This window comes from Falco peregrinus, chromosome 12 (genome assembly GCF_023634155.1).
Source record: "Falco peregrinus isolate bFalPer1 chromosome 12, bFalPer1.pri, whole genome shotgun sequence".
Taxonomy (NCBI): domain Eukaryota; kingdom Metazoa; phylum Chordata; class Aves; order Falconiformes; family Falconidae; genus Falco; species Falco peregrinus.
In genome coordinates, this window is record NC_073732.1 from 27,172,602 (window position 1) to 27,190,490 (window position 17,889).

The window sequence follows — 17,889 nt, forward strand, 5'->3', positions numbered from 1 at the left end:
CAGTGTGTCTTTAATCTATGCTCCAGTTTTCATCAAAAGGCGCAGAAGGTCATTTGATGAAAGTTACATTGACATTTCTGGATCTTGAGGCTTTTTTACCTGCCAAACGTCAGTGTGGTGTGTGGTATGTTATGTAGGCTTGAGGTGAACAACTGTTTTGGTATAAATACTAAGTAATAACTAATTTACTTAATTACATACTATGTATTCGCTAAATAAATTAGGGCTGTTTTCATCTAAAATGTAGGGAATCCTTAGAGGAGGTAAAATGCGTAAACTGATGTCTTTAAGGAAGTTGCAGTGCTATAAGTAAAATAATTCCTGCCTTCACACTAACCTATCTTTGTGAAGCATGTACTGTAGAAAATTGCTTTGTTGTTAGAATCCTTTCTTGTTAGGGTTAAGAAGACAACAGATGTTTGTAGCAACTTTTATGTTTCCAAAACAATAGGGAAAAAACCCCAAACCACTAGAACCCTTTGTTGTTAGGGTTAAGAAAATAACAGATGTTTGTAGCAACTTTTGTGTTTCCAAAACAAAACAACAAACCACTATGGCAAGGTTTACATTTACTGCCGGTAAATGCCTATATATTTTTGTTGGCACTTTCCCTGGTGTGATGTAGGTACAGGTAATTACTTCAGCCAGTGTGGTTCTTGCTGTAGCCTGTACTTTCTTACAAGGTCAGTGGTGATGTTTTGTTGGGTTTGGGTTTTGGTGTTTGTTGTTTAAGTGGAAAATTATTTTCACCTGCTTCACAGCAGATCCTGTCACTATTCTGTTAGTTTACCAAGATCTGGAAAGCTTAAACATTTCAGCAACCACAGGGTGGCAATATTCAGAGTTCTTCAGGAGCAAAGCTGAAGCCAGTCCCAATGCCTTTCCCTGCTCCCCCAAAGCTGCAGTTTGAGGTAATGTAATGAATTACGTTGTCGGGGAGAGGGGAGTCGATTGGGAGGCTTGGGCTACAAACAAGAAATAGGGTTACTTTTATTAAGACTGCAGAAAGTAAGAAGGCAGTTACTCAGGGGTACAGCTGTGCGTTGCTGCAGTGGGTCACAGACCAATTTTCTGCTACATGTGAAGATGAATATATTTTAGCCTCTGACTTGATTGAGCAGTGGGATTATGTCATCAACAGAAGCAACTGGGCCGTTTGCCTTCCAACGTTAAAGCTGTGACACTGAGTGTACTTCTCAAGCTGTTCAGTAGCAGAATGCTGCTCTGTGATATTTAGACTGTCTGTAACCATGCAGATGGTAACTCACTGGTCACTGTTGTTCAATTCTAATAAAAATAACCAAAGATGTGGAGGTGAGGTTGTATATTAATCTACTCTTTCAGTACTTTGAAGTAGAAAAATAAGCTTTTCGGCTGAACTTAGGGTAGCAGATACCTAGAAAAAGACCTGTAAACTATTGAAAGGATGGAAGTTAATCCGTACTGTAAGCTTTTCAGGCAGGATTTTTATTCCAAGGAGCAGCATTGCTAGGATCTTGGTGTCGGACTAGCCGACTTAGCTAGGATGCGTGTAGTTCCTTGGAGAGAGGAATAGTAGGCTGAATGGAAAGGGATAGCTTGAGAGAGGTTGACCCTGTTTCTTTCTCTCCCACTATTGGAAGTGGAAACGGGCCCTGGTTGCGTGAGGCGTTTCAGCGCAGGAGAGCCATTTGCTGGATGCGTGGAGCCTTGAGCAGAGACATACCTTTCATCATTCTTCACAGGATGGTGCATCTTCTGATGGATCACAAGCACTCCCAGTAAGTTGTCTACTTCTGCTGTTTTGGTGGTGGAACAGGCTAGTCTGACTTAATTTCTGGAGCGTGTGATTAAAATAACAAGCAACTAGACAGGTTTTCAAGTGAAATGAAGTGCTGGCTAAGGCAACAGCCAGCCCTGAGTGAGAGAAGCTGATGATTTCTGTGTAACCAGGACTCTGCTTTTACGCCGCTTCAGAGGCCTAAGGAAAACAGTGGATGTGCTGGGAAGGGGGGTGCCTTCCTGCTTGCAAGTGAGGAAATCTCTGTATTTTTTAACTCCTATCATACAATGTGTTGCATAAATTACTGAGTTACTGTTGCTGCTTTATAACTAAGAATGTCTTCATATTAATACTTGTAGACTCTTTGCCACTTTTAACTATAAATGTTTCTTCAACTCTGCATGTCACCAAATTACTGGCAGGAACACTGGTCACAAGGCTGGAAACAATTACAGAAGGCCTGCATCTGGATCAAATAGACTTTATGAAAGGAAACTTAGTAGCAGAAAATGCGTAAAGTTTACAAACTCTTACTAATAGTAAGTTTTAGCTACTGCCAGGGTGAAACTCGGAAGGCACACACAATTCATTGAAAAAGTTAATATTGCTTCAATCCCTACAGAAAAGTGACTGGAAACCTCATTTCCGTAAAGACATTTCCACTTTTGCTTGTAAATACCTTGAAGTGGGGGTCCTGTGTCTTGCTGGGTTGGTGTGCTCCAGCGCTGAGGAAAACAGTTTTCTTCAAGCCATCATTAAAACTGTCATACATAAATACCTTTGATATACTTGTAAATTTCTATAAAACGATACTGAAAGCTAGTAGTACTAGAAAATGACAAATGTGTGGGAAACATTAAATGCCAGCTATTGGTAAATGCATTACAGAAGTTTTGTAGTTTGGTGGAAAGGCACATGGTCAGTAGTCAGACTTTTTATTGGCTGTACCAGATCATGGTTTCAAGCTGATCATTTGTAGAATTGAAATTCTTAGATTCAGTGTTCGTTCCTCTTGAATTCTTAAATCTTCTAAGCATATTAAAATAAACTGGGCATAAAACACTGTATGCTCTTACTCTGAACGTCAGTTATTTGTATTGTAAATTATTGTCAAAAGCTCCCTTGTTGCTTCTGTAGCTTTTTTCCTTGTGTGTTGAGTGGGGTAGTAGAGGGGAAAGGATTGTAACTTTTTTTTTTTAATATTCTGTGCATGTAAAGTGCATGTAGCCCAGAAATGGCCAATATCGACTCCCATGTTGAGTGCCTGTGCCACTTGGGCTCTGCAGGCACGGTGGTTTTCTAGGTGGTCTTCTCTGTTGTTGCAGTGTAGTTAGTATAGATCCTGGGATGAAGTATCAATACGTTCCTGTCTTAACACCACAAAGATTAAAGAGTACTGATGAGCTGGAGAAGCATCTTTCCTTGAAACACGTTTAGATCTTCATGAGCTTGGGGTAGGGCGGGAGGGGGGTGTCCGATACCATGGACAGCTACAAACGCATAGTCTGAAAGACACCGTTCTCAATTACATTACCATGAGAAGAGGAACCCGTAACTCTAGCAACTGGTTCAGCATTGAAATTCAGGCAAAAATCTTGAGTGCTTGGTCAGCCTTAGAGGTTTTTGTTAAGAGGGTGTCTGTGCAACCAGTGAAGTTCTGTGCATGGCTGTCATGGGTAGAACTCCTGCCTGTGCAATACTGTGACAGTAAAATCTTGCTCTATCCTACTGTTACTTCCCTTACAAGATTTCAGTTTTTTTCTTTCTTAACTATATGCACAACCCACCTCTCATTTAAGCTGTTTGGAATCTGTCACAGATTTGGACCTCTTTGCTTACATGTCACAGTTCATGTTCCTTTTTCTACTACTTTGACAAGGTATTTATAATGAACCAGAAGTATGCAGCCAGCAATTAGACTTTTGTGGTGGAACCAAAGATCGAGTTTGCAGGTTGGTTGTATTGTGGCCCTGAAGAAGGCTTTCCTCGCCTAAAATGATGTATTTTCACTAACTCTATCACTTGCTCTAATGACACGTTCAGTTACAAACCTTGACCTGCTTACACATTTACCTCGGCTATATGGCACTTTCATTTTTTAGCTGCTGTGAGTTTCTGTGTGTTTTCCCATGTGATGGCTTTCTAAGCTTTCTAGAATTGTATAAATATAGAAATCCAGATTTTTTTTGATGGGATGAACTGCTGAAGTGTGTTCCCACTTACTTCATTTGTACTGAGATACAAATGATACCTATGTTGCTGTCTGTTTAATGTTAGTAGACTTGTGGGATCCCTGTTCTGCACTGGCTATGCATCTTCAAAACAAAGTGTGCGTTAGGATTTTTGTGTACTTCACTTAAATTGCAGAAACATCTTTTGGCAGGTTATTACTGCAGCAGGCCCTACGGATGCAGTTAGAAGGGGGCTGTCTCTTAGGCTAATGTTTTTGGCATGGCTCTGGCATTAGTACGCTGCAGCTGTGCAGAGCTAACACTGGCCCATTGTCTCGTCCACTGCAATTCCTGCCAGATGCAGAATGCTTCTAGAAAATGCTTATTCCCAAAAATTCATTTGCAAATATTTTTTTTTTTGCCATGTGATGCAGTTAACGGAATGCTAACAATAGATCATCCATGTGGTTGCAGCCGCTTCTGCAAACAGGGGCATAAGGGCAGAGTAAACTTCTGGATGTGAAGATTTGTATATCTGTCTTAATATTACTTTTTCTTGTTCAGATAGTAAATAAAACATTTGAGATGACATCTCTGCAATAAAAAGTAGGTTACTGATCTGTCAGGGAGTGCATGCATTCTGTTCATCTCTGACTTTTTATGACATATCCTCCTTGTCTTGACATAGCCACAGCAGGTGGTTTAGTGATGGCCCATCTGGTATAATGACCCGTTTTGTGGTGTAATCCTCCAGCCAATGGACCTGTTCTCTGAAAAACAAGTTGTTTTCTGGGTTAGTTTTCAGCTAGTTCTTCGAGCCCATGAGGCTGCTTCCGCACAAGGCAGGTAGGTGAGGCCGCTGCTGTGACAGGCAGGCTGGCCGAAGCGTGAAGCTGCTGCCTGGGTTAGAAGTGGAGGCAGGGGAAGAGGAAGGTAGTGCACTAACAAAACAATCTGCGGAAACGAGATTATGTAGGACTCTGGTCTCTGGTACCATCAGCAGGCAGGATGAGCACAATTGGCAGGGATCTGTCCACCTGTAATTAAGAGTAAGGTCATGATTTACTGGTTTTTAAGAAGCAAGCAACTTTTTAAACCTGATGACCTAATAAGGCAGTCTTCTGGCGTGAAAGGATGAAACTGTAGGGTAGGAAAGTAAGGGGGGGAATTTCCCCAGTATACCCCAAACTCTATAAAACTAACAATCGTAAGATGTACTGATTACTTATGTAGCAAAGTACAAAAATAACTAGCACTAGCTCCGCGTTGCTTGTATTTTATCTCATTCAGAGTAGAACAAGAAGAAAAACATACCTTGCACCTACAGTCTTCTCCTGTCCTCTGATCTGTTCTTGGGAGTAGTTCGGGGATGTGAATAAACTAAAGGAATGCTGTTAGCAGATTTTCTGCTGTGGGACACATGGAACAGTCAAATGGAATATATAATGAAGCATCATTGTGCTTGAGAAAGAAGCGCACCGTGTTTGGACTGTGTATTTGCAAAGCAGATATACAAAATACACTCTCAATCCTGCTGTAACGTTACCAACATGCAGAGTTGCCCCGGCATGTAGAAATAAAGCCAGAGGAAGAAGTCCGTGCTGTTTTATTCTTTGCCATTTCAGGTTCCACAAACCTAAACTGAAGTTGCTTATTTAAAGACCCATATCTATGATTTTAGAATTAATTTTAGAATTAAATTATCTCTAATTCTAGAATTAAGCAAGTATTTGGACTTAACTTTTGTTCCTCACTTTATTACTGCATCTCTTCTGGAAATGACGTTACCTTCTCTGAAGACATCCAAGTTCTGTTCTCAGTTCAGGAAGGACCTAATGTTTCTTCAAACCATGTCTTTTAAGGAAGGATTTGTTTTTCAACATCTTAAAGTCCCTTTTACGGCAAAATAAGAATTTTACAGAAACTTTCTAATTCATAAGGTTTTGTGGATAAATCTCTTGCTGTGTGGTGTCTGGATAGGTGCCCAAGGCGATGAATGTAGTCGGTGTCTCTGGGAAGAGCTCTTCCCTGTGTCAGCCTTTTCCTTTATTCATGGGAAACTTCTTTTTCATGTCGTCTCTACTGTTTTGAAGGAATATCCCTCTTCCACTTGGAGTCAGCTGTATTCTGTATGGTAAGGAGGCTCTGTGACGTTTGTATCTGCTTGCTTGGGAGACAGACCACCTCTGTTTGGAGGTCAGTTTCTTTGTGGATGAAGTCGATGCCTGCCTTGGCTTGGGGTTCAGCTGCTTCTGGCTTGAAGGACAGATGTTCCCCTCTCTGGGGTTCAGTTTTCCCTGGAGGAGGGAGGCACATCCTGGGTGGTCCCCCCTCTCCTTGCCTTGGGGAGCGGCAGCCGTGCAGTTGGCAGTGCCATCTCGCGTGTCTGTGGGGCAGGGGGGTGTTGCTGCACGGCAGGTGGCTAAACCAAAATCTGAAGTGATGTAACTGACATGGCAAGGTAGTGTAAGGCTGGTGTGATTGTAACAGCTTCGCATAAAAAACACCAGTTACAGCTAGTGTGGTAAACTCGGTGCCTCTCAGCTGAGCGGTGACTGTTAATTTGTTAGAGCAGGAGGGTTTTCATTATTCAAAACGTAATTCCAGTGTTTCCCAGATAGTTGTATGGGGTCCCCTAAATACCAGTTTTAATACAGATTTAAGTAATTTTTGAATGATTTATTATGATTTATGTTACAAAATTAAATTAATTTCTTTCAGTTTCACTATAAACAATGTCTGAGAATAAAGTACACTAAAACTGTAAAGTTAACTGTAAATAAATATAGAATAATCTGGAATCTGAGAGAATTCTACACAACTGATACTTTATCGGTACTTTAACTGATACAGTCTTGAGATTTACCAGTGTTGGCAGATGTTGGTAAAACAGTCAGGAACCGTAGCCCTAGTCTGCTTGCTTTCTCCTGCAGTCTTGGTGTTTGCTTGGCAAGAGGAAGGTAAGCTCTGTGTTAATTGTAATTGCCCAGTTTTAATGTATAGCAGTAGCAGTATTGCTTAATGTAAAATATCTCGGCTGTCTTCAGTAGCCAAAGTAGGGAAACATGCTCTGGTGGGTTGACCTTGGCTGAGCACCGTGTGCCCACCGAAGCTGCTCTTACTGCTCTGAGGGGAGAGAAAAGCCAGCGTGAGGCTCGTGGGTCAGGCCAAGGGCAGGGAGATCACTCTGCGATTACTGTCACAGGCACAGCAGGCTTGCCTTGGGGAAGTTAGTTTATTACTGAATATTAAAAACATCTTCCCTCTTTCCTGGCCTTAATTCCCAGTTTCTCTCCCTGCTCCCCGCCAGCAGCGCCTTTCTGCTGCCGCTCTGTCCTGCCCCAGCGTGGGTCCCCGTGGGTCCCCAGCCCGGGCTCCTCTCCCCACGGGCCACAGGCCCTGCCAGGAGCGGCACTGGTGCAGCTCCCGCCCGTGGGTCGCAGCCCCCTGTGGGCTCCTGCCCCGGCTGCGGGGGGATGTGCTCCCCCCGGGCTGGGGCACAGCCTGCCTGGCCAGGGGCTTCGTCAGGCCGGGGGGGCATCTCTGCTCCGTGCCTGGAGCCCCCCCGCCGCCGCCTGCGCTGCCTCAGGGCTGCTGCCGCCGCCACGTCCCCTCACCCCCCGCTGGCACAGGTGCATTTTTTCCCCTCTCGACGCGCTGCCGCGGTGGCGGCCGGGCTGGGCCCCGGCCCGCGCTGGGCCCGGTGGCACCGGCTGGCACGGGCTCCACCGGGCACGGGGCAGCTTCGGGCACCTCCGCGCCCGGCACCAAACGCTGGCCGGGCAAACCCAGCGCGGGTGCCTCGGCTGCTGCCTCGGCTGCAGCTGGCCGTCACCGCGCACGTGTAGTCCTTCGGTGTCGGAGCAGCGGGTGGCAGAGCGCCCGTTCCTGCGCCCCGGGGCCGCTGTCGGAGGTTCTTCTGCCCCGTGGTTTCCCGCTTCGGGGCGAGTTTCTCCTCGAGCTGCGGCCGCCGTTCGGTGCGGGGGCGCGGGGCGGTGACTCGGTGCTCCCGGTGAGCGCCTGGCCCGGGCCTGCCCCGCCCCGGGGAACCGGCTCGGTGCCCGGCGGGGCCCCCTCCGCGCCCCGGGGCCGCGCCGCCGCCCGCCCCAGTGGCCGTTGACTTTCAAACGGCGCGGCCGTTGGGCGCCCGCGCATGCGCGGCTGGGCCGCGGGCCGGCGGTTGGAAGGCGGCGGTCGCTGTCGGTAGCGCGGGCGGCTCTGCCGGGGCCGCGGGCGCAGCGCACCGGTAAGAACCTCGCGGGGCTGCCCGGGCTGCGGCTGCGCCCCCGCGGAGCGCCCCGGGCCGGGCGGGACCCGCGGGGAGCGGCCTCCTGAGGGGGAACCGCCCGGCCGGCGGTGCGGCTGCCGCGCCTCCTTCCTCCCGGCTGGGGCGCGCTGGGGTCCCGGCTGCCCCGGCCGCCCTGGGGGTGCCCCGGCCGCCCTGGGGGTGCCCCGGCCGCCCTGGGGGTGCCCCGGCCGCCCTGGGGGTGCCCCGGCCGCCCTGGGGGTGCCGCCGCCATCTCGGCCCCTGGGCACAGCGCCCCGGTGTTGCACCCCGCTGCTGCGGACCCTTGGCGGGCCCCGGCGAGCCGGGGGCTTGGGTGGGCGCCGGCGGGGGGACTGCAGGGACTCGGCAGGTAGAGGTGCGACCTCCCTGCTAGCCCCGCTGCCGGGCGGTGATGCTCCAGGGCAGGGGCTGTGACAGGGCTGCGGAGGTCGGGGACGGGGAGCACCCAAGGGACGGTGCGTCTGGGGCCTGGGAACGTGGGTGGCTGCAGGCGGCCGGGCGGCGAGGGGCCGGCGGAGGCACCTACGGAAGGGAGCTGCGGGGTCGGCTTGATGGGGAAACCGGACGGGCTTCTCCGCGGCGCGCGTCTCCTTTCGGGGCATAAACCTCCCCCCCAAGCCGGTGTTAAAACCCGGGGCAGCTGTGTCACGGCCGTGCTCGGAACTGGGGCCGGGGCAGAACGTGGCTGGCCGAGGATGGCGGTGACTTGGCCGTGGGATATCCGTGGCGTGGAGCAGAAGCAGCGCAGCTGAAGTGGGCTGCAGTGGAGAGGTTTAAGGTTCGTTAGCTGTTGTTTGTGATTTCTGCTCCCTGGCCTGTTATGACCAGCAAACCTGGCAGGCTCCATTCCTTTTGATGCACCAGCAAATACCAGAGCTGCACCTCGGCCTTCTGTTTTGCCTTTAAACAGTTCTGTCATCCTTTGCCACTAAGGTGAACACTGCCCACAACGTCATTTAATCTCTTATTTTTGCACAACGTAAACTTGAGCTTCTACGATAGTGGTACAGGAGGGCCTCGTGGACCGCTGCGGGATGGGGAGGCGGCATTTCTGACGTGGTCGTAGCTCAGTACAGTAGCGAAAGTCAAGCTGAGCGTTACAGTGTCCTTTAGGAGAGAGCAGATGTTGTTTTTCCTGACAGTGGCGTGGAGGAGGAGCAGGAGCCTGGCAGTACCGACTCCTAGGGAGGGTTTGCCTTAAGTGCGCCTTCTAACTCTCGTATCGGCTGTTGCAACTGTTAGCAAATGCCAAATCCATCTTTTAAAATTCTCCAGAGTGGAATGGGAGGGTATTGGCTTTGTTACAGCTGGCTTGTTCTATAAAGCAGTTGGGTATTTACCTAAATGCTGATATACGCTGTATTGCAGATATAACTGTTTCTAAACAATGTCTTGCATGATGAGCTGCATAAGCGGTGTCCTGCTCGCTAGGTGAGGAACGCGGTGTTACCAGGGGTCCGCCACCTCACTCTGATCTGCCTGACTGCAAGCTTTGGCAGATAAACTGTAATACAGGTGGGCTGTATCGCATGTTTTCACCTTGTCTACAGCATTGCTAATTAGAAGAGGATAAAATCATAGCTAATTAGTAGGCCTTCTATTGCTGGAAGATTTCTGAAACTCACCTTACTGGTGCAATTATGCTTTTGAATTTTTAAAATACCTTCTAGTTTGTAATTTACTTATGCTGAGTGACTCTTAGAACAAATATGTATACACACGGGCACACACATACTTGCTGCTGCAGTTGTTTGGAACATTTAAGGAAAAATATCTGCTCTATGCAGGAAAGCATTTGCCAGCTTCCTGCTACTTCCCCCACCCGGAAAACTTTTTTTCTCTTTGCTTAACTTGGTGACGTTGGGTCTTCTCGGTCTTTTTTGGTTGGAGTTCCCAGTTTCTCTGTTTCTGATAGCCATCTACGGATTTATTTCTGTTCCTGATTTATTTCTATTTTGTTCGTGCTGCTGCTAGTGCAGGGTGAGGTTCAGGATTTCTACCTTTTGCTGCTTGCCTGGTACAACTCTGCAGTAGTTGTCTAGAACAAATAAAAAAAAAAACACAGGGTGCCTATAGCAAACATCAATGTTAGCATTTCAAATACTGTTTTGAAATTGATGAATAATAATAATAAAACCTAACAAGGGTCATATCTTGTGAGGTGCTGGGAGGTTGGGGGGCTGGAGCGGGGTGCCCCACGCACCCTTGGCCGTGCGGGGAGCTGGGAGCAGAAGCTCCTACCCTGGCACTGCCCGCCTGGCTTTCCAGAGCTGCATGCTAGCAGGCAACTGCTGTCACTCTTCAAATTTTGTAGTTGCCTGGGAAACAGAGCGCTGTGTTTCTGTGGAAATGGGAATTTCAGTCCCTCTGGCTGGCGGCGAGGGTTATGAAACGGCCTCGGGGCTGGCTGGCTGCTGCTCGAACCTGTGCAGCTGGTGGCGAGGCACCCCGCTTTGCTGGCGGGGCACCGCTTAGTTTGAGGTGATGTGTGATAGAGCTAAGGAAAAATTGCTAAATTTGCTCCTTTGTTTTTATGGTAGCAAGCAACTACTTTGTAGTTAAAACAATGTTTTTGAAGGTTAAATTTATCTTGTTCTGTGTGTAGCTCAAATAAGCTAGGTGTGTTCTTTACAAAGAATATTTCCCTCCTATAACAGTTTCTTTGAAGAGAACTACAGCCCTAGATTTAGAAAAAGTTAGTGATTTTAAAGATAAGACATTTTTAACAAAAATTATATTCATTCCATATAAATAGGAGAAAATAATAAATGAGAGAACCTACTAAGGATTCTTTCCTTTCTAACAATGAGCAAAACCTGATTATTTTTTTTTTAAGTGGAAGTGACATTCCTAAGATTCATAATAACTATATATATATATATATATATAAAACTTTAAAATATATTTTCTCTGGGAATTAATTCTCAAAAATTAATTGATCTAGACAATGAAGTAGATTTGTTGTTCAGCTTCCCTTCATTATTGACACATTTCTTTAGTTTCGGTGTCTGGAGCATCACTTAAAAATGTGAAATTATTAACGTATAGACCTAAAGAACTTAGCGTTGCCACGGTGGCTGATTGGAAAAGCTAGAAAGTAAATGTATGTGGTTTCCCAGTAAAGAGAGAAATACCTCATGCTGCTTAGTAAGAGCAGTGCAGCACAGAAGTAGATTTAGTGTTAAAGTGTCCTGAATGTCTTCTGCTAAACGTCTCTAGCAGTTGATATTAATTCTCTTTAACTAAGAGAATACACTAGCTAGTTAGAAATGCTAACATACTATCATTCTTCTTTTAAAGGGTAGTTCTTAAAAATGATGTTTCTCTAGTAGATTTTCGTCCAACTGTTGTCAGGTTCTCTTTAAAAAGTGGAAATATGTGAACCAGCATTTTGTATTAATTAGCTGAAAAATGACCTGGAGTGTGCTGGATAGATTTCTTTCTTTTTTTTTTTTTTTTTTTTTTTTTTTTTTCTTCCCCCCCCCCCCCCCCAAAGCTTCTAAATGTGTTTTGAGTAAGTTTAACTTTATATTGAAAAATGTACAAATACTTCCCTGAATTGAACTGGATGTTTTAGGTGATGATGGCTGTTAGATTTATTATTGTTATTAGTCGTATTAGTATTAATATTCAGTCTGGATTTACAAAGCAAAAGAGTCTGATCAGACATGCAGAGCTGAACACTTTCACTTTTGGGTGTACCAGACTCTCTCAATGAAGCAAGATAAGCCACGCTTATTTCTGTATGATCGGAGTAGTTTCTCTGTTCGGAGCTGATTTAACTCTCGAAGAACCGGGGTCTGAGTATTTAGCTTCTGACTTCCCTCACGTTACTCTGTGCCTGTTGCAGTAACAGTGCTGCTTAATTATTGTAAAATGTTTGTTAGTTAGTGTTGAATTTAATCCGTAGCAGTTGTCATGATTCCAAAAGCGATTTAAGGTTTTGTTTTCAAAGGAGAGTGTAATTAATAGTTCGGTTCCTTTTAAGTAGATTCACTTAAACTTTGGTAATCTCGGTGTCAGTGAGAAATGTTGATAGATCAATGCAAAAAGATACTACTGCATTAAAAAGATTAAGAGGGCACATCTGAATAAAGTAAAATACCCTCCCTAAATAAATCTCGTAGGTAGTTACCTTCCTGACTGAATCAAACAAAGGGTCAGGAGCACTTTGTGCAGCTGCGTTACCCCAGCTGCATGTCGCTGTTTTCACATTTAGAGTTAGAACCTGAATCGAGAGTCTTTGACATAAAAGCTTGGACAATTTCTTTTTGTAGCATAGCAAAGTCTACAGGGTCGAGTAAAACTGGTGAAGGGGACAGGAGAATGTGACACACAGATAAGGAAAGTTCGTACTAATTTCCCCATTTTTAACAGAATGCAAAACAGAATTATGATTTATTATGAAAACTGGCATTAGAGTTATTGCTATTTGTGACTTTACAGTGTGATTTCACTAAGCTGGCAAAGCAAAACAAGGCAACATTACAAAAGATGGAAAATGAAAGTTAGGTTTTTAGTTTTGTGCTTTAAGTAACCCAGGAATAGGACCATGAGTTTAATTACTCTTAGTGGTATTGTATTTAAGGGCCGCTGAGTTAGACTTCTGTTTGTGCCAGAAGCTAAAGGTAATTTTTAGTAAATTTCACTGCTTCAGACTCTAATGACTACTTACATTGCAAAAGTAACATTTGAAAAAAGTTAAGGGAGCATAAAAAGTTTCTGTACTTATTGTTCTATTTTCATGTTACTCATAATTCTTAGGTTATTTAGAAACTTTCATTCTAACTTTTGTCACTCTTTTCTACTGTTTCCCACTGTAAAAAACCCTCTAGTAGCAGAGAGCTTTTCTGAGCTTTTTAAGGCAGAAGTTGGATATGGGTGAACACTGTCTAGTCACTTCGGTACTAAGCACAGATCAGAATTTGCTGAAATCTTTTGAGCCATTGCTCACTTTCCTTCATTTTTTTTTTTTTTTTTTGTCCTTTCCCCCCCTCCCCCTTGGCAATTAAGTGCCAGTGTAGGTTAAGTTACTGGTCATTAAATCACATGTTGAGGCGCTTAGATTAACCAATTATTTTAAATGAGTTGATTGTAAAAAGAGATTAAACCGGGGTTTTTTTGTTGTTGTTTTGTTTTGCTTTTCTTTTGTAGGAGATGCATCACTTTGAGGAAGAATTAACGTGTTCCATTTGCTACAGCATATTTGAAGATCCACGTGTTCTGCCCTGTTCCCACACGTTTTGTAGGAATTGTCTGGAAGGTGTTATCCAGCTGTCGAGCAACTTGGCCATTTGGAGAGCCCTGAGAGTTCCTCTGAAGTGTCCCAACTGCAGGAGTGTCGTTGAAATCCCTGCCGGTGGTACCGAGTCGTTGCCTGTCAACTTTGCCTTGAAAGCTATTATTGAGAAATACCAGCAGGAAGATCGCTCTGACGTTGCGACCTGCAGCGAACACTGCCGGCAGCCGCTGAACGTTTACTGTCTCTTGGATCGAAAGCTGGTGTGTGGGCATTGCCTTACGATAGGGAAGCACAACGGTCACCCGATAGATGACCTTCAGAGTGCTTACATAAAAGAAAAGGAGACTTGCGGAAAACTTCTCGAGCAGCTAACCGATAAACACTGGACTGATGTGTGTTTGCTTATAGAAAAGCTGAAAGAACAGAAGTCCCAGTGTGAAAGCGTTGTCCAGGATGATAAAAAAATAGTAGTGCAGTATTTTAAGAAACTTAGCGATACCTTGGAGCACAAAAAACAAGCTCTGCTGACTGCACTGGATGAGATCAACGCACGCATTGTGGAAGAATACGAGCCGGTCATTGAGAACTTGAAAAAAATAAGGGAAGAACAGCTCGAGTTAATGTGGCTGCATACAGCTATTAAAAAAGAAGAGTCCCCGCTTATTTTTCTTGAAAAGGTGAATGATATGCATCAACGTATAAAAGCTTTGAAACAGAAGCAACTGCCGGATGTTAAACCTATGGAGATTTATCCAAGGATGGGGCATCTCTTGAGGGATGTGTGGTCTACAGTCGAGCTCAGTCAGATCAACAAGACCCTCACTCCAAAAATAAAACTGATTCCAAAAAGGAAGTTACGCAGCAAAGGCGGTGGGAAGGAAGGAAGAGTGTCTAAAAAACTCCTTCAGGCTGTAAATCCTTTAGCAGTCCTGCTGCTTTTTGTAACGGCGGTAACTGTGCTTTCGTTTTACAAACCGCTGTCATCAGTTGTAATGGAAGCTACTTCTGCTTGTATCTCAGAATTCTGGCTGCTCATTTATCAAGATTTCAGTGCCCATTTGCAGAATACAGTGGATGTGCTGTGCCATACATGTAATTCACTGATGGAGTTTTTAGGCAGAATTGTTTCTCTTTGATTATTTCAGTGATTAAAAGCGTAGGAATCCACAGGATTTTTAATTTCTACTTAAAAGCTGGATTGTTAAACTCTACACTTTTCCTTTCTGTTCCCGTATCCTTCCTTTTTTTGTATTGTAGAGATTACCTTCTAGCTAACTCTTAGCTAGCAGGTTTGCAACAAAAAAGGCTTCCTCTTCCGCTCAAACCCATGGTAGGTTGGTATGTGTTGGTTTAAACTGGGAGCTAGTGAGAAAGTGCGTATCCATAAGCGAGCTGTAATAAGCATCCACATCCTAATCTGGAGTCCTGGTTGTAAACTGTCCTTGAACACCTTTTATCTTTCTTTTTGGGTAATGTAACTTTAAATTGCTTTTTAATAAAAGCACTAGAACGCTAAAGGTTAAAAAAACACCTCAGGCTGCAAACTGGCTAGACTGGGATGGGTCAGTCGCTAGCTCTGGTGTGTATAAAAACTCTTTTGTGGTTTTTATACTGATACGCCTTGTTTTTTGAAGCGTGTAGTCACGGCTCTGGGTTTCACTCTGTTCAGGGTGGCTAGCGGAGGACATGGTTTCGTCGTGTATTCTGCAGCCAAACGGCCACTAACGCTGTTCGCTGCTTCTGATACGAGATGCTCCAGTCCAAGCTGTGCTCGGGAGCGAAATCTCCCGCGAAAGCCAATTTTGGCCTTCAGTTATTACAGGCTAATTACAGTAAGTACTGGGACGGCCTTGAAATGTTGCAGTTACCACAGCAGAACACAGATGATCTTACAGTTTGCTAATGATTTTATAAAAAAAAAAATAATCCCAAGTATGTATTTGCCATGTCTAATTGTATTTGACTTGATAGAAATAACAGTGTATTTCAGCATGGCCGCGTTCCTTGGCTGCTCTGTCAGGTTGAGTAATCGGAGTTGTTTAAGTAGCGCTGGACTTGGAGGCCGGGCCCGGGCTGGGGGGGTGCGAGCCCCTGTGCCCACCCCCGCTTGCCTCTCGCTGCCGGCAGACACCGCTGGGGTCCAGCGAACACCAGCTGCTGCCAGGCTGCAGCTCGAGCAAGGTCAGTCCCGGGACGCAACGCCCATACATTCCTTGAGCCTAAAGATCCTAATGGCGGTACCGATAACCTAATATCGCTGTATCGATAAAAGACCGCGCCGAGGCTCCCTTCCCTGCGGCTCGGCAGCGGCGCGGCTGTGCCATGCCCAGGGAGTTAGGACCCGTTTCTGTAATTCGTACCCAAGTTTTCTGTAATATTTCAAAGGCAAGGCCCACCAATACCACCAGGCAGGTGTGGAAATGGTCTTTCAGTGTAGCTTGAGACTGTGTAATTGCCATTGCAGTAATTCCCCAATAAAATCAGGAATTTGTTTTTGTCTTAAGCCCTGCTAGAAGGCTGTCAGCTTAGCGTGTGAGTCTCGAAACCTGGTGCTAAGTGGCTGTCCACTACCGTGTAAGGCTTCTCTTTTGACTCACCTTCTTGTCTTTTATTTTCCTGACTTTTAAAAACTTAAGAGAGTTTATAATGCGGTTTTATTTTTCAAGACAACTACAATTTATAAAATGCCTTTACTGTTCACGGAAACATTTAGTACTTGTACTTAATGTAATTTATATTTTAATAAATTTGCATACAAATAAAATGTATTCTTACAGTAGGATTGGCTGGCACCTTGCTTTCCTTACTGCACAGAACCTTCCCTCCGATCCTCGCCCCTGCCAGCCCCAGAGGAGCCGGAGCAGGAATGGGGCTGTTCGGCAGTGCTCTGCCTGGCTGCTTTGTTTTCTTCCCCATTTTATTGTTGGTTTTTGTTGTTGCAGCGTGACCTTTTGGAAGCCGCTTTGAAGCAGCACATCCTGAGCTGGGTTGCTGTGGATTTCAGCCTTTCACCTCGCCCGCCACAGGCCTGCTTTACTCGTGTTCCCGCAAGCGAGGTGGCAAAGGCTGGCGCCCGAGGAAGCCAGCGCGGTGACTGCTGGAGCGCGGCGCAGGCTCTGGGAAGCGCTGTAAGCAGCATCTCGTCTGCCTCCTGCCCCAGCCAAGCTGCTCCAGCCCCGCTTTCTGTCCGCTGGGCAGGACACAAGCCCTGCATGCTTAGTTTCATGAAGGGAAGATGGAAGCTTTTTCAAGCAAATCAAATCTTTTTACTCCATTTTAATTGGGGGGGGGTGTTGTACCCTCTCAGACCTGTGGTGGGTTTTTTTCCCATTTTTTTCAATTACCTTCTTCTGAAACCTTGTTTTAGAGGTGTAATTCTTACTGCAGGCATTTTTAATTTTTTATTTTTTTTAAAGAGGGTAAGTCTGGTTGAAAAAGCGTATCGAGATCTGGAGGGCAGAAACTTTAGTTGCCAGGTGCCCAGGCAGTGCAGCCTGCCTCCTAAGTAGTTTGCTGCTGTGTTCTTGGCTGATCTTGCCCGCACGCTCATCCTGAAGCTCTGCTGCAAGACTTTGTAGCTTCATCTCGAGATGAGAAAAGCCCGGCTGTGCACAGCACTGGTGGCTGGAGCGGGGCTGGGCCAGAGAGGGGTTTTTCTCATGTATTGTTGTGTTTGTGACTGTTGCTGAGCTGTGGTTTCTGAAAACTGCCCACGTATGACACCAAGATCTGTTCCTGGCAATAGTCTGTGGTGCACGTACACATCACTTGATATCAGATGTTGTCAAGTGAAAATTAATGTATGTGGGGTGATCTTAATGGTTAAGATTACGTAGAAAGTGTATCTCTAGACTTTATAGCAAATTATGTTACCCCCCTGCTTCAGTCCATGTTGCTGATTGTGCCTTTTAGGACAGGGTGAAGCTTGCACCGGATCTGGGCCAATCGTGCCAGATTTGGCTGGAGGCATAAGGAACCACCTCGGGACTACAGCAGCAGGCAGGATCAACTGACCAGGTACGAAAATAGCAAGAGCTGGGAATGTAAACAAGGCCCAGCAGCACCGGCTCCTCTTGGTCAGCTTTTCCACCGAGCAGCAGCACAGCTGTGACGGAGCTGGTTTTTTCCCCAGGAAGCGTAGCACCAGGAGCAGTACTGGTGCAAGTGTGCCAGATACTGGGCTGGCTTCTGGGATAAACCACATAATTTCAGTTCCTAAAGTAAAAAAAAAAAAAAAAAGAGGGGTGGGATTTGAAGCAAAACCTGTACAGTGGAGTGTTGAGATGCTGCTGATGGGAAGGGAGAGCTGCCTGTCACAGCCAGGTGCAGCTTCACCCAACCTCACCAAGTCTTCCCCAGGAAGAGCCGAGCCCCTTGTGCGGGGCAGCAGAAGCGAGCAGATGGCAACTCCTGCCTTCACAAACCC

General features: G+C 45.8%; 2 protein-coding genes across 7 annotated transcripts; one reads left to right on the top strand and one right to left on the bottom strand.

Annotated features, from left to right (window-relative positions):
• Positions 1–123: 123 nt before the first annotated feature.
• On the top strand, positions 124–16,242 carry TRIM59 (tripartite motif containing 59). 6 transcript variants are annotated; one of them, XM_055816906.1, is made up of 3 exons: positions 8,005–8,179; positions 9,050–9,154; positions 13,376–16,242. In XM_055816906.1, the coding sequence occupies exon 3, from the start codon at positions 13,379–13,381 to the stop codon at positions 14,597–14,599; it is 1,221 nt and encodes a 406-aa protein (XP_055672881.1). In that variant the 5' UTR covers positions 8,005–8,179; positions 9,050–9,154; positions 13,376–13,378; the 3' UTR covers positions 14,600–16,242. The 6 variants fall into 6 exon arrangements, with proteins under 6 accessions (XP_005244679.2, XP_055672881.1, XP_055672880.1 ...); XM_005244622.4 differs by lacking the exons at positions 8,005–8,179; positions 9,050–9,154 and adding an exon at positions 124–1,760; XM_055816905.1 differs by lacking the exon at positions 9,050–9,154 and having other exon boundaries at positions 8,007–8,179.
• On the bottom strand, positions 7,765–8,823 carry LOC129785392 (basic salivary proline-rich protein 2-like). Its single transcript, XM_055817391.1, has one exon. The coding sequence runs from the start codon at positions 8,821–8,823 to the stop codon at positions 7,765–7,767; it is 1,059 nt and encodes a 352-aa protein (XP_055673366.1).
• Positions 16,243–17,889: the final 1,647 nt, after the last annotated feature.

Bases quoted from the DNA above. Each gene is read 5' to 3' on its own strand.
- LOC129785392 (XM_055817391.1), bottom strand. From the start codon at position 8,823: ATGCCCCGAAAGGAGACGCGCGCCGCGGAGAAGCCCGTCCGGTTTCCC.
- TRIM59 (XM_005244622.4), top strand. From the start codon at position 13,379: ATGCATCACTTTGAGGAAGAATTAACGTGTTCCATTTGCTACAGCATA.